This window comes from Engystomops pustulosus, chromosome 8 (genome assembly GCF_040894005.1).
Source record: "Engystomops pustulosus chromosome 8, aEngPut4.maternal, whole genome shotgun sequence".
NCBI classification, from domain to species: domain Eukaryota; kingdom Metazoa; phylum Chordata; class Amphibia; order Anura; family Leptodactylidae; genus Engystomops; species Engystomops pustulosus.
The window spans coordinates 59970357-59986722 of record NC_092418.1 but is presented as its reverse complement, the minus strand read 5'-3'; the positions used below and the strand labels follow the sequence as shown (position 1 = coordinate 59986722).

The 16366-nt window shown below is 39.5% G+C and overlaps 1 protein-coding gene across 1 annotated transcript in view; it reads right to left on the bottom strand.

The window, feature by feature from the left end:
- COL5A2 (collagen type V alpha 2 chain) overlaps positions 1–15884 on the bottom strand; it is a 241758-nt gene extending 225874 nt beyond the window's left edge. Inside the window, exon 1 of the mRNA XM_072120968.1 lies at positions 15666–15884. Within this exon, the coding sequence (XP_071977069.1) occupies positions 15666–15753 (88 nt within the window). The 5' untranslated portion in view covers positions 15754–15884. The remainder of the gene's footprint in view (positions 1–15665) is intronic.
- Between the last annotated feature and the right edge of the window lie 482 nt (positions 15885–16366).

Sequence of the window (16366 nt, the reverse complement as noted above, 5' to 3'; positions counted from 1 at the left end):
GGGGGCACTGTCTCCGTTTGGAGAAACCAAGGTTTAATCACCGGAGGCGACAGGGCTTTTTCACTATGAGAACTGTCAATCTGTGGAATAGCCTGCCTCAGGCGCTGGTCACAGCAGGGACAGCGGAGAGCTTCAAGAAGGGTCTAGATGCCTTTTTACACCTAAATAACATTGATTGATATGCTATATAGGATTGTTTCCCCTAAATCCCTTCCTCATCCAATCCCTACCCTTCCTCGGTTGAACTTGATGGACAAGTGTCTTTTTTCAACCGTATAAACTATGAAACTATGTAAAAAGGTGTAAAAGTCGCATTTCGGACATTTGGGCGCCATTTCTCGTCTCGGAGGTCACCGCCGGCCGTAACCGTTTTTATATTTTGATAGATTGGGCATTTTGGGATGTGGCGATACCTAATGTGTCTGTGATTTTTACTGTTTATTATGCTTTATATCTGTTCTAGCGAAAGGGGGTGATTTGAATTTTTAATATTTCATTAATTTTTTTTATTTTTTAAACTTTTTTTAAACTTTTTTTTTTCACTGTATCTTAGACCATCTAGGGTACATTAGTCAGATTGTTCCTACCATATACTGCAATACTTCAAACAAAGACCCGTGGCTACCATGGCAACCGATCGCTGCCCCCCGATGACGTTCGGGGGCGCGGCGATCGGAATAAAGATGGCGGCACCCATGCGTCGCCGTCTTTTAAATGCCGCCGGCAACTTTGCCACGGTTATTAGCGGTGGGGCTTTGCTGCAATATGCAATAACCCCCACCTGGTGAGGTCACCAACAATAAATGAACAAAGCCCCTACCCAAAACCAGACCACCAGAGGCATAAACCACTCTTGTGCAAAATATTAATGTGACTGGACAGAACCAACCAATCCAAACTAGCTGCTTCTAGATATCAGGTCTACAAATCATCTGCATACCGTTAGCAAACCGGCCTCTTCTGCCTCCCACCATCCTTTGAATGGTCGAAAAACCAAGATATAAATATAATCCAAACAGCCCAGAAGTCAAGGAAAAGCTCCAGAACTTATATACATACCGTATATGAAGTAAACCCATGAGAGTAAACAAAGCCTTGACAGACCTCAACCATATATCGAAAACAGAAAAAAAAGAACATATGAGGCACTCAAAATAAAGACATTCTCAAGCATGCTTGAGAATGTCTTTATGGAAAAGACAAAACGTTGCATCCCTGGTGGAATAAACATCACTTTTTTCACTTAACTTTTTTGGAGTGCTGCTTCATCTGTTTATCTGGTATTACAGGTAATTAAAGTGCTCTACACTGCCCCCTCTGCAAGAGTGCTGGCAAATGGCTCCCTTTCAGATAGGTTCATGATATCTAATGGGACACGCCAGGGACCCCCTCTCTCCCCTCTAATATTTAGCCTGGTGATGGAACCCTTATCAGAAGCCTGTCGAAACAACCCGGACATAAACAGGATTGCAGCAGGTACTAGGCAACAGAAGATTGGCCTATTCACCGACAACATAATTCTATCTGTTTCCAATCCCACTACCAGTTTGGCAGGGTCTTCTACTGCAAAATCAACAGGCACAAATCCTCTGTCTTAGGCTTTCACATCTCCCCCATTCTGCGGAGGTCTCTGGAGATGGAGTTCCCATTTCAATGGGAAGACTCTTGCATCCCCTATTCTCTAGGGGGAAATTATAACCCCCTTGCACAAAATGGCAGAAGTAAACATATTTTCCTGAAAACAATGAAGACTGATCTAGATAACATGAGTAAAACTGAACCATCCTGGGTGGGAAGAACAGTCCTCTACAAAATGATGGCATTACCAAAAGTTTACTACTTTCGTACTTTTACAGTCCCCATATCTAATTCCCTCATCAACCAACTACAAAAAACAAATACATTTGCTTGGGGAAACTTGAAACCCAGGGTAGCAGCCACAATATTATTCCAGCCCAAATACAAGGGGAGAATGGAAATCCCCAACCTACACTGGTACTATCATATCTTCCACATGAAACAAATGAAGGCATAGTGGTGGTATTCATCAGTATCTAGCCCAAGATAGAAAAAGGGTTGAAAAACAATAGTTCTTTGTCACACCTGGTGATTGCCTGCTTGACGCGCTCTTCATTTTCTCTCCTAAGGCTCCATCAATCCATCAATCCAATCCAAGAGTTGAAAGTAGATGATAATGAAATTGAATAGGGACACCAATCAAGCTCACATAAATATGCCCATCCAGAGTGTTAAATACTTTCTTCCCACTCTACAACCAAAAATGTGGATAGACAGAGGAATCTTCACAATAGCAGACATAACAACTGAAGGAAGGGTTAAAGCAACAAATGTTATTATGCAGGAATTGCAGCTTTGGTCTTCTACACAATGCACAAGCATAACCTTCACGTATCCACAACTACTACCTACTTACTGAAAAATACTGGGGTTTGGAATCCATTAAGCAAGTGTATACAGAGCTGGCGGGTAGGAGGAAAACTTCTAAGAAAGCACATGCCCTCAAATGGGAAAAAGATTTTCTGACACCCAGTGGGACAAGATCTTCATTTTGGCCAACAAAGCCTCACAGTGCACTATTCTGACTGAGGTACAACAAAAATAACCCTGTGGTACTATACCCCCTCCCACCTATCAAGGATCTTTCCAGGTATGACAGATAGGTGTTGGAGAAATTGGGGGTCATTTACTAAGGGCCCGATTCGCGTTTTCCTGACGTGTTACCCGAATATTTCCGATTCGCGCCGATTTTCCCTGAATTGCCCCGGGATTTTGGCGCACACGATCGGATTTTGGGGCATCGGCACCGGCATGCATGCGACGGAAATCAGGGGGCGTGGCCGAACAAAAACCCGACGGATTCGGAAAAACCGTCGCATTTTTTTAAAAAATGTGTCGCGAAAATTGCACTTACCTTCACTAGGAATAGGGCGGTGAATTTCAGGGCATTCCAGCGGACTTCAGCGCAGCAGCGCCACCTGGTGGATGGCGGAGGAACTGCCTTAATAAATCCCGTGAGTAAATCTGCCCCATTGTGTTTGAAGGGGGTAGATCTCTCACATATTCTTGTATTGCCCCATACTGCTAACCTAATGGGTTGCAACTTTTGAAATGCTATTATCGATCTTACGGTTTTCAATTCAGTCTGATCACTCTTTAGCCATTCTACTACTAGGAATCACGGAATTTCCCTATAAAAATAGAAGCCAAACTATTGATTGCTTTCCAAACTGCCAGCACATAGGGAAATGCTAGGACTACATTGTGTTTATGAGAAAACATTGGCCCTCAGAAAGAAAACTCTTCCAGCCTATTACCTAATCTGGGGTTCCTGGCTTCTGGCAACAGACAATGTCAGAGCAGAGATTCCCACACTCACATGCTAAGGCATAAAAGGCACATGCACAAAACGACCTACAAATAGAAAAATAGGCAGTCCTTTTTCTGGTATACTCCCCACATTAACCCATAGACTAAGATAACCACACAAAAGACGTGTGAGAGTTTGTTGATTTCAATGACATATGATGGCAGATTTATCAAGCTGTCTGAAAGTCAGAATATTCCTAGTTGCCCAGGGCAACCAACCACAGCTCCCCTTTAAAATATTCATGAGCACTGGTAAAATGAAAACATGAGCTGTAATTGGTTGCCATGGGCAACTAGGTATATTCTGACTTTCAGACAGCTTGATAAATCTGCCCCCATGGTGTCCTGAAACTGACTTGCTGAAAATCAAATATGCTATATGTTCTTCTCTATGCTTAGTCACTTCAAATGTATTTAATATTATTGGAAATAACCGATTATTAGACAAAGATATTCAAAACTGTTCTGTATGATAGTAAAATGTTAAATACCTTATTTTCTTTTCTGTAATAAACCAAAAATTTTAGTCCACATGTTATGCTGATATATATTTATGTAATCTTATCGACTCAATAAAAATATGTTAAAAAAACAGCAACTAGAGCTAGTCATGGCTTGTTGTAAATTAGCTTATGTGGGAAATGGGACCCTTCAGACAGACTTGTTGTCTGGCACAAATTCACATCCAGACAGGTTTATCCAAATAACAAAACCATGGCCCCTATAACATGGAGACCAGGAGCCTTAAAGGGACATACTGCCCCTACCAAGTGATGGTTTACACTAGGTATAGCACAAACAGCATCAGTGGTAATATTTGTGTGACTTCTGAACTTTAACAGCACCCAGTTTATTTACATTGTCATTCAGCTTGAAACAACACTTGTAAAGTGCTCACATAATAAATTATTACAAGAACCTGCACTCAAAATCAGTATTCTCATTTACCTTTCATATCACTACAGCATACAGACCTAGTCTGTTCACTGAAAGGTTGTAAATAGGGATATATTTCTAACCCCATGAATTGTGAGTGTACTTGAATTGGAAGATTACTGAACATTTGTCAGCACTTCAGGCTATTTTATAGAAGTATTTTAAAATATTTCGATGCTATGTAATTTTGCTTCCTACTCCTTTCTAGAAATTTATTTAGGTATTACTAGTTGGGGCCGTGCCCAGTAATGACCTTTCCTTACTTTGCAGGAAAGGTCAATACCCACACTGGAAAACCCACTCATATGATTACTCACTACCCAGAATGCTGAACTCTGTACACTGTACCTTGCTGAACCACCAGGTCAGTAAAGAGAAATGTCAATTCTGGGTGGCTGCACTATTACTCCTCCCGTGAGAATATTAATTGGAAACATTAACCCCTTACCGACATTTGACTTGATCTGATTTTAATAGTACTGCATCGCAGGAAGTGCGTTCCCACAATTTGCAGTACTATTACATCAAACTTCTGACACCCGCTGCCAGAAGCTGCGGGTTTTGGTTATATATTATAGCCGACACCCCCCTCTAACACCCGCGATTGGAGATTTGACAAGAATCAGCATTTGACAAGAATCGGGGGGACCCAGGGGGTCCGCTGCTCCGATTGCAGCCCAAGGACTGCCAGTGTCCCGGGGCTGCGTGATCATCTTGGGGAGCCGGGTCCGTGCCTTCTGGGCAGCATGCTCAGTGTCTTACATTACACAGTGTAATACATCTGTTCAAGCCAAATTGTAAAAGTAATTAAAAGCTAAAAACATTAAATAAAAACATTTTTTAATAAAAAGAATTAAATAAAGTTAAAGTCCCCTAAACAAAAACATTCCCAATACACATGTAATAAAGTAAAAAAAAAAAAAACACAAAATCGCCAAAAACCCCCACATATTGAACGGGTTGTTACGGACGTGGCGATACCATATAACTCAGAAACATTATTAAGCCCACTCGGGGAACTCCGTAAAAACAAAACGCGAAAAACTCATCAAAAATGTACATTTTTCATAAAATCTCTTCACAAAAATATTCTAAAAAGTGATCAAAAAAATGATATATGCACCAAAATGGTTCCACTGAAAAGGACAACTCAACACATAAAAAATAAGTACTAAAACAGCTCTGTCAACGAAAATATATTAAAGTTACGTTTCCGAAAAGATGGTGATGAGATTTCCTCTATATTAGTTTTTTTCCAGTAAAATTGTAAAAATAAATGAAAAACTATATAAATGAGGTATCACCGTAATCGTAGTAATCTATAGAATAAAGATAATATAGTATATTTAGTTTATTTAATTTTCTTTTCACCCATACATTCAAGAGTTAATAAAATCTCATTAATAAGCTAATCACCCACTAAAAGGAAGTATTTGTAAAGTGCATCTCATCGCAAAAAACAAGCCCTTATATGTCCACAGTGCCAAAAAAATAAAGATTGTATAGCCAATAAAAATGGACAAAGCATAATCTGCTCTGAATGGCGCAGCTTCCCTTCGATGCCCTGGCGTGTGCCCATACAGCAGGTTACCACCACATATGGGGTATTGTAATACGCGGGAGAGATTGGGGATCAAACTTAGTGGACCATTTTGGTATTTTATCCACTGAGAATTTGTACATTTTATGAAAAACACATTCATTTAGCCAAAAAACAATGTTAATTTCAAAATTGCATCTGATTTTGTTATATACCCTGTAAAACTATTAAAGGGTTAACAAACATCATAAAAGTTATTTTACCTACGTTGAGGGGTGTAGTTTCTATAATGGGGTAATTTATGGGTTTTTCATTTTATTTAAGCCTCTCAAAGTGACTTGAAACCTGAGCAGCTCGCTCAATAGCAGGATTTTGCGTTTTTTACGAAAAGGTGAAAAATCGCACCTAATGTTCAAAGGCCCATAACATCCTACGAAAATAAGAGTATGCATAAAAAACCATGTCCACATAAAGTAGACATTTTATGAATGTTAGTTATTAATTATTTTTGCGGTTATGACTATGTGTGGAAAAAGTAGAACATTTTGAAGTTCAAAAATCAAGAATTTTTCAAAACTTTCACAAAATATCCGATTTTCTCATAAATAAATGCAAAATATACCACCAAAATTTTTCAACTAACATGAAGTCCAAAGTGTCATGAGAAAAATTTTTTAAAATCACATATGTTAAAGCGTTTCAAAGTTATAACCATTTATAGTGACACAGGGCAGATTTGAAAAAATGGACCGTGTCAGGAAGGTGAAAAGTGGCTTCTGCGTTAAGGGGTTGCTGATAAGGAATGATCCTATTTAAAGATGTATTCCAGTTATTACCAGCTAGCGAATATTTAGTAGTAATTTCACAGGCGTCAGATTGCTACTGCATTCATCCATATGAGACTAAAAGAAATTTTATGCTGATGTCTGATCCGAAACCCCATCTGTAAATTATACAATAGGTAACATTGTGGTCAGAAAAACTCTCAACTACTCAAGTACATGCTCATAATGGCTTTTTCTTATTAAATATTTAGTTATGTTTGAAGAAGGTCAGAATGAAATCCACAGTCTAGGGCAGTGGTGGCGAACCTATGGCACGGATGCCAGAGAGGCCACGCAGAGCCCTCTCTGTTGGCACGTGTACCATCTCCACCGCCGTCTCTATATAACTGGCCAGGCAGGAAAAGCTGCCGATCGCCGAGAGCTCCAGCAATCTCTCTTTCTGTGGGCTGCATCAGACCTACTCTGTGCTCAACAGTGCTGCCTAGAGACACAGTATCAGGTCAGTTCCGCCCCGTCCTCCCCCACCCCCCACAGCCCGGGAACACAAGCAGAGGTAGCCAGAACTGCTCGAGCACACAGTGAGTACAGAGCAGGCTGGTGGCTTTCGGACACTAAACAACTATAGGTCCTTATTGTTTATTGTCCCAAATTACCCTGTATGACACATGTCTATGGCCACATATATGACCCTTAGCCCAGATCTCTTGTTGCTGTGCCATGCTGCCACTGATCCCAGGGTGCACTACACTGCCCTCACGGACAGCAGGGCACAGGTGCCCAGGGCTCTGGACCAAAGGCAGTATATATATGTGTGATTTGATGGTAAATTCACCGGCCTGGTTTCATGTAACTTTTCTGTTCAGTGCACCCACCCTACACACCCCCTGCTGAATTCAACAATCATTCATATTGCCCCTGTATGGGGGTAGTGTCCCTCACTGTATGGCGGTGTGTTTCTCACTGTATAGGGGTAGTTTCCCTCACTGTATGGGGGTAGTGCCCCCCACTGTATGGGTGTAGTGTCCATCACTGTATGGGGGTAGTGTCCCTCACTGTATGGGGGTAGTGTCCCCTCACTGTATAGCGGTAGTGTTCCTCACTGTATGGCGGTAGTGTTCCTCACTGTATGGCGGTGTGTTCTTCACTGTATGGCGGGGGTATTCCTCACTGTATGGCGGGGGTATTCCTCACTCTATGGAGGTAGTGTCCCACACTGTATGGCGGTAGTGTTTCTCACTGTATGGCAGTAGTGTCCCTCACTGTATGGGGGTAGTGTCCCTCACTGTATGGCAGTAGTGTCCCTCACTGTATGGCAGTAGTGTCCCTCACTGTATGGATGTAGTGTCCCTCGCTGTATGGCGGTAGTGTTCCTCACTGTATGGCGGCAGTGTTCCTCACTGTATGGCGGTAGTGTTCCTCACTGTATGGGGTACTATTCCTCACTGTATGGGGGTAGTGTTCCTCGCTGCATTTGCGATATAATTGGTGATGTTGGACTTTCTTTAGTGGTCTGTTTATTATCAGTATGGTGGTATTTATCTTGTGGTACTGGTCATCATGTGGCAGTATTATATGTCCCTTATAGAGTGGTATGGTGTGAATTTAGGCTAAATAGTTGTGTTGGCACTTGATGATTACTATGATTACATGGACTTTGGTTTGGAGTTTGGTCACTTCGTCTCTAAAAGGTTCACCATCACTGGTCTAGGGAATATCTATGGGAGCAATCTCATGCACAATACTCAGCTGCCTCTGGCACTTTCATAGAATTGAAATAAGTGTATGCTCATCCTGCCAGTCTATTCTCTGGACATCTGGGTGTTGAATTCTCTTGGTCGGTGGTTCCCAGCAGTCGGACTCTTACCAATCAGCAAGATATATGCTATCCTGTGGATAGGAAATAATTTATATACTTGGGACATCGACTTTAATGACAAATCAGTTACAGAGACACTGTAGTGAGGTACATTGAGTTTACCTTGTGTAAAGCAGATGGACCTTCTAGGCCTTTTAGCTGCTGGCTATATATTGGCTATATACTAAGGGGCATTGGGATGGTTGGTTATATACTGGTGGGCATGGACAGGCTGGCTGTTTACTAGGGGCCATGAGTTGGCACGCTATATACTAGGGGACATGGGCTGGCTGGCTATATACTAGGGGCAGTGGCTGGATAGCTATACTGGGAGGTATAGGTTGGCTATATAGTAGTAGGAATGGGCTGGCTAGCTTTATACTAGAGGGCATGTGCTGGCTATATAGTAGGGGGAAGGGGACTGGATAGCTATATACTAGGGGAGAAGGGGACTGCAAGCTGTTTATTGGCTGGAGGCTGTGACCAATGCATTTCCAACCCTAGGATTATACTCAATTAAATCCGTTTTCCCATTTTTTTGTGTTAAAATTAGGTGGCTTGGCTTATACTTGAGTATATAGGGTAAGTTGTTATGTTTCTACTGGGCCAGAATTAATTAATACTTGATTAAGATGGACTTGTATAAATGTATTTGTCAACAAAGCTTCTCTTCATATATGTACATTTTTATTATATGATACAGCAAATTGCAAATTATACAATGAGAAATAATTGCCATTAATCAATTATAAATTTATCAACTAGGTTAAATCACCTTTATGATTCATAGGAGTGGTCCAGTCATTTTAATCACTAAGTGATCATATTTTGGATATTTCTGTTTATGATCTGATAGCTTATTTGTGATTTTAACAAAGATTTAATATACATTGCGATTATGATACATTGTTAAATGTGTGTCAAAAAATGCTTCCACCAAACCCAATAATTTTTTTTTAATATTGGAAGTAACATTCAGCATGAATATTGTAGCCAACTTTGATACCTAGATCAAAGTCAACAAACTATTTGATCTCTGGCTTGAAATGCATGTTGGACATGGATAATGAGTCACATATGGACAGAGAAGGTTTTTGATTTAAGGGAAGGAATGGAGGCAATATTTATGGAATTTAGTTCAACATTTGTAATAAATTCCAGGCTTGGCATTTACATGCTTTATCTCTTTCACTGTGAATAGAAATAATTGAAAGACAAGCATAAGACGAGCAGATGTACATCAAAGACATTTCTGCCAAGTAATTTCCTCTCTAAACATCTTTGACATTGTGCCTCTATCGCCAGGTGAATTATGATGCTGTTAATATATTGGCAACCTTTGGACTATTGTAATATATACCGTATATAAGCTGATTTTTTCAGTACAAAAATGTGCTGAAAAACCCCACCTGGCTTATAGACGAGTCTTAAACCTACACACTCACCTGCCAGTGCTCCTCATACTCGGTGTGGCTTTACATTGCTCCGTGCGGCTCCTCTTCTTTCTTTTCTCTGCTGTATTAGCGCCCATGCGTGGCTGTTACAGCAGTGAGAAGAAACAAGGGGAGCCGCAGGGATGGGAGCACCAGGGAGCCATGCTGAGTATTGTGGACCACCGGAAGGTGAGTATGTAAGTTTATTTATTTATGTGCTGGGCAAACTGTGGGATGGCTGGCTATATACTACACTGGGCTGGCTGACTATACAATAAAGAGGGCTGACTAGCTATATAGTAAAGGGGGCTGGCTATATACTAAATGGGGCTAGCACACTATATACTAAATGGGGGCTGGCTGGCTAAAAATTATTATCCCCCCCCCCCCTCTTTAATGTCAGCAAGCACAACATGTTACATGGGGCAGAGAACATTGGGAAGAAGAAAGGAACATAGCGGTACCTATCCTCACTCTATTGGGGCAGTATTCCTCATTGTATGGAGGCGGTGTTCCTCACTGTATGGCTTTATTCTTCACTGTATGGAGGTAGTGTTCCTCACTGTATGGCCGTAGTGTCCCTCACTGTATGGCCGTAGTGTCCCTCACTGTATGGCCGTAGTGTCCCTCACTGTATGGCCGTAGTGTCCCTCACTGTATAGGGGTAGTGTTCCTCACTGTATGGCGGTAGTGTTCCTCACTGTAGGGATACCAAATTTGTATAAGTTTCATAAAGTTTTCATACATTTACAAAAAGTAAAAACTCCAGTACAGAAAAATATATATATATTTTGCCATCTTCTGGTGCTAATAACTTCTTTATACTTTGGGGTACGGAGCTGGGGGTGGTGTCAATTTTTGAGACTTTTTAAGAAATTTTCATTGCTATCATTTTAAAGACAGTACGACTTTTTGATCACTTTTTACAAAATTTTTTATATTTTTCAAAATGGCATAAAAGAGACATTTTCAACTTTGGGCGCAATTTTTCATTACGGGGTTAAACTTACGGGGGGAAAAACGTTATTATATTTTGATATATCAAGTATTTGCTGATTGCACATTGTAATGAAGAGGTTAAACAGCCTCGGGTCTTCAGAAGACCCGAGGCTGTCATGGCAACGAATCACTGTTCCCTGATGACGTCATGGGGAGCGAGGATCCTCAGCAAGATGGCGGCTGTTATGCACCGCCATTTTTTTGAAGCATACAGAAGCTGCATGTTAACACCTGCGATCGGTGCTAGCACCAACCGTGGGCGTTACCGGTAAGCCTTTGCTGCAATATGCAGTAGCGTTATGTCACATGCCGTGATTCAAATCAAATTATCTCTGAAAATTTGGCGAACACGGTCAAATTGAATTTTAATAAATTCGCCCATCTCCAGTTCTAACAAATTACATAATTAAATATTTACAAAAATAAAAATATATATATAAAATAATAATAAAAGAAAAAAAAAAGCAATCACATTTTTTTCCAAAACACTATTTTTTGAAAAGGGTCTGTTTCTAACTATTATATAAATAAAAGTAGAATGTCAAAAGTTTTTATCAGTAGGGTCTGATGCTGAAAGCCCAGTTATCTAGGTAGAGAATAGCAGAATGTAGCAATGTAGCCTTATAAAAAGACTGTTACCTATGCACCAATCACTTTCTGAAAAGTATCAGCACTTGGGGCACACACTGATTAAATGTTAGAATTATCTGTATAATACGCTAAAACTTTGAAAGTGAATTGGTTTTTGGCGTCTTCTTTTTATAGTGAAGTATGTTGTCCAAGAGAACTCTAATCCAGCTTTGTTGCTAAAACATTCATAAACTCATTACACCATCAGACAGAAAGCCAACTTTTCTATTATTTGTATGTAAAGTTTGTAACCTCTGGTCAGCATTACATGTTACAACATCTCTATGAGAAGAAGAATCTCATTTTAACCCTAAGTGATGTCTGTAATAACACAACTAGTTAAGCAGACACCTTACAGTGAACTGGATGATTGTTTTTAATGATATTTTAGGATGTAGTACTCTGAAATCTGAACATCAGATATCCCACAGAAGCCAGAAATCATGTGAACATGTGAATAGTGTGCAACAAAAAGTTTAATATTTGTTATGTTTACGACTACAGCTCTAGTGTGTACATATGCTGAAAAGGTGTAAGTATCCCTACTGTCAGCACGCCTCGTATATAATATAATGTTTGTACATATGAAATTGTAATTATATACAATTTTGTATACTACAAAGGCCAGTAGACTATGGAGGAGATTTATTAATCTGTATACGACAGAATTCTGTCACAGTTTGTAATAAATAACTGTCTGCACCACATTTATTAAACGTTTTAGACAATTTTCTGGCTCTCCTATGACTAGTTTGACAAAAGTGGCGTGGCCTCAGGCCAAAAAGGTCTGTTTGCCAAAAATACTCCTGCCCAACAGAATTTTGTCCTTATTTTCTGACGTAAAGTAAGCCAACTAATTGGAGGTGCTGAGTACGACTAGAGAGACTTATACTGCACCAGATTTATCACTCAGTACCAGACACTTATATGAATCGATAGCAGAATAAGACTGTCTAGCATAACTCTGCACTGTCTAACCTTAGGACACCTTTAATAATTTTGCCTCTATGTATTTAAATGAATAGTATACAATTACACTCACCGGCCACTTTATTAGGTACACCTGTCCAATTGCTCGTTAACACTTAATTTCTAATCAGCCAATCACATGGCGGCAACTCAGTGCATTAAGGCACTGGTCAAGACAATCTCCTGCAGTTCAAACCGAGCATCAGTATAGGGAAGAAAGGTGATTTGAGTGCCTTTGAACGTGGCATGGTTGTTGGTGCCAGAAGGGCTGGTCTGAGTATTTCAGAAACTGCTGATCTACTGGGATTTTCACGCACAACTATCTTTAGGGTTTACAGAGAATGGTCCGAAAAAGAAAAAAATCCAGTGAGCGGCAGTTCTGTGGGCGGAAATGCCCTGTTGATGCCAGAGGTCAGAGGAGAATAGGCAGACTGGTTTGAGCTGATAGAAAGGCAACAGTGACTCAAATCGCCACCCATTACAACCAAGGTAGGCAGAAGAGCATCTCTGAACGCACAGTATGTCGAACTTTGAGGCAGATGGGCTACAGCAGCAGAAGACCACACCGGGTGCCACTCCTTTCAGCTAAGAACAGGAAACTGAGGCTACAATTTGAACAAGCTCATCGAAATTGGACAGTAGAAGATTGGAAAAACGTTGCCTGGTCTGATGAGTCTCGATTTTTGCTGCGACATTCGGATGGTAGGGTCAGAATTTGGCGTCAACAACATGAAAGCATGGATCCATCCTGCCTTGTATCAACGGTTCAGGCTGGTGGTGTCATGGTGTGGAGAATATTTTCTTGGCACTCTTTGGGCCCCTTGGTACCAATTGAGCATCGTTGCAACCCACAGCCTACCTGAATATTGTTGCTGACCATGTCCATCCCTTTATGACCACAATGTACCCAACATCTGATGGCTACTTTCAGCAGGATAATGTGCCATGTCATAAAGCTGGAATCATCTCAGACTGGTTTCTTGAACATGACAATGAGTTCACTGTACTCAAATGGCCTCCACAGTCACCAGATCTCAATCCAATAGAGCCTCTTTGGGATGTGGTGGAACGGGAGATTTGCATCATGGATGTGCAGCCGACAAATCTGCAGCAACTGTGTGATGCCATCATGTCAATATGGACCAAAATCTCTGAGGAATGCTTCCAGCACCTTGTTGAATCTATGCCACGAAGAATTGAGGCAGTTCTGAAGGCAAAAGGGGGTCCAACCCGTTACTAGCATGGTGTACCTAATAAAGTGGCCAGTGAGTGTATATATAACAGAGCATTTATACATGATGCATATACCATTACCCAACCCCATTGTATTTTTACAATGTACTATCAATACTAGTGTGAAAAGTGTTAAATCAGACAGAAGGTGGAAACAAAATGACAAGGTTTGAGCAGAGCATTTTTATAAATGCACAAGTTACAAACAATGGGGAATGTTTTTAGCATAGGCCATAAATGCTACATTGTATGTACGTAAAAGACCACCACAGTACATCAATTCAAGCACTAACATCTCAGTAACACTTCAATCTAGAAATGAAGTAATCATTGATCCCTTTGAAAAATAAAATGAGGCCCCCTCCTGGTGCTGGTTCATAATACAACTATTCTCTCTATCCATCCCAGGAAAGGAGGTTTTAAGATTTATTCAAAATGGGTTTACCCTCTTTTATGTTTATTGTATTGTCTTTGGGCAGATGAAACCCTGCATGGACACACTATGCAAAAACAGATTTAACTTGAGTTTGCTTCCTTTTTTCATATGAGAGGCCTAAATTATATAAACTACAAAGAGAGTAGTTTAATGATTCTTACCACTGCAACACATAATCAGGATTTTTTGCAGAAAATGTACGTTGATGACTTTACTTTATGTCCTTGTCTGTTCTAGTAATTAAGTCCCCTACACAATCAATGACACATTCTAATATAGACTGGATGACACATGACATACTGTCCAGCCAACTGTTCTAATCATTTGAGTGCTGTGTAGGTGTAACACTACACAGTGCACATTCCTCCATTTGGTATTTGTGCTATAAACATGAATGTTCATAGAAAGCTGTTTAAGAGATTTTACAGTCTCGGTCCTGCTAGGTTATCTAAATACTGGCAAAATATAAAAGAAAGCTCAAAAAACATTTCATACACCCTTTATTTGATCTATGAGTATTTAAACTTAACTTTGTTATAGTTAAGATCAATTATTATGTATATATGTTGTTATGCTGCTGTTTGTTTAAAATAATGTAAATCATTGTGATTTTAAAATGTAATGGTTTTCATTCTACTAAGACATCAACTTAAACTTCTATATTATTATTAACTAATATTACAGATAGTCTATATGTCTGTATCTGTGTAGGAATATGCTAGTGTTCTTAAAGCTGGTATTCGCTTTCAAAGGCTATTACAAATCATAGAAGTTTAATATGAAACCATATGTGTTAATGTGTAAACAGTAGACTGAGATGAAATGTTCATTACAATGTCTTTATTATGTTAAGTAATTCCTAAGGGAAAGTAATGTACAAAAAATACTAATGGGGATAAAGGATTCTGAGAATGTTCAATTGATTGTGTTTGTAGCTTGAACAAAGAATAAAATGTGTTAGATGTCAAGTGGAAGGAAAGAGGTAGAACATAAAATGCCCAAAATAATACAATTTATTTAGGATAAGATACCAGATCACTATAGAGTAAAAAGTGATCAAAAGATAGACCAGGGGTTTCTTTCTCAACAAAGAAAAAGCCTGAAGACATAAATGGCAACGACTCCACCCTAGCTGCACATGAGAACTATAGAGAAAATTCTTCAAGTAACTATGCCCTCAGTTTCATTTGCCCTCTGCCAGGTAACAAAAAGCAATGGCAGGAACAGTATTATATCTAATAAATTGTATCTAATTATATCTAATAAATTGTTTACACTTTCTACATTACAAGGAAAATCCAGCAGGTCAGGTCACAGTCATATCACAGTTTAGCATCAGTACATTTATATCTATTGTTAAGGAAAAGAAACCAAATCAAAGAGTTCAGAAAGTCTGCTTTCGCTTCAGTAAGAAAAATCAAATATCATAGAAAGACTGGTACATCTGAGCTGTCTTACTTACCACTTTCTTCATCCTGAGCTTGTGTAACTAGAATGTGTCCTAGTAAAAGTGTGAAAGCTATAAAATTCACTTTTTGTATTAAATTCATAATGTCTACTTGAAAGACATATAGCTCTTCTTTTTTGTTAGCTTGATGGTGCTAAGAAGATCCTATCAGTATGTTTCTTCCCTGTAAGCTCCAAGACAAAGCCTGCTAACAAGACCTTTTTTGAAGTGTTGCAGCTTTAAATAGGAAGAATGCAGCCTTCCCTAGTTTTCCTGCCCCTTTCAGCTTGTGCAGGCTTATAGTCATCCACTCCCTGCAAAGCAGACTCTGATTGATGGTAAACAACTCAAATCAAAACGACTCTCTTCCTCCACATTTCTTCAATGCTTTAATCTACATAACATAATGATTATAGCAAATATTAATAAATGATGTACTATATATTTTAACAGTTTCTATTGTTTGATTTTCAGTAGTATTCCAGTTAGTATGCATTACATAAAAGCATGCTATACACTGTAGTAATTTGTCTTGCCTAAACACAATTAAGGTTAACAAAACTTCTTTAAAAAGAGTATAATTATAGCACATTGAGAGCAGTAATAGTCAAGACCATTATTATCTGTACTGAACTGACAGTGGTTCAAAATACACAAACTTTTGTATTTGTGGGGTAATAGGTAGGTAGAGGTTAGCACTTGAGAAGATATATTCA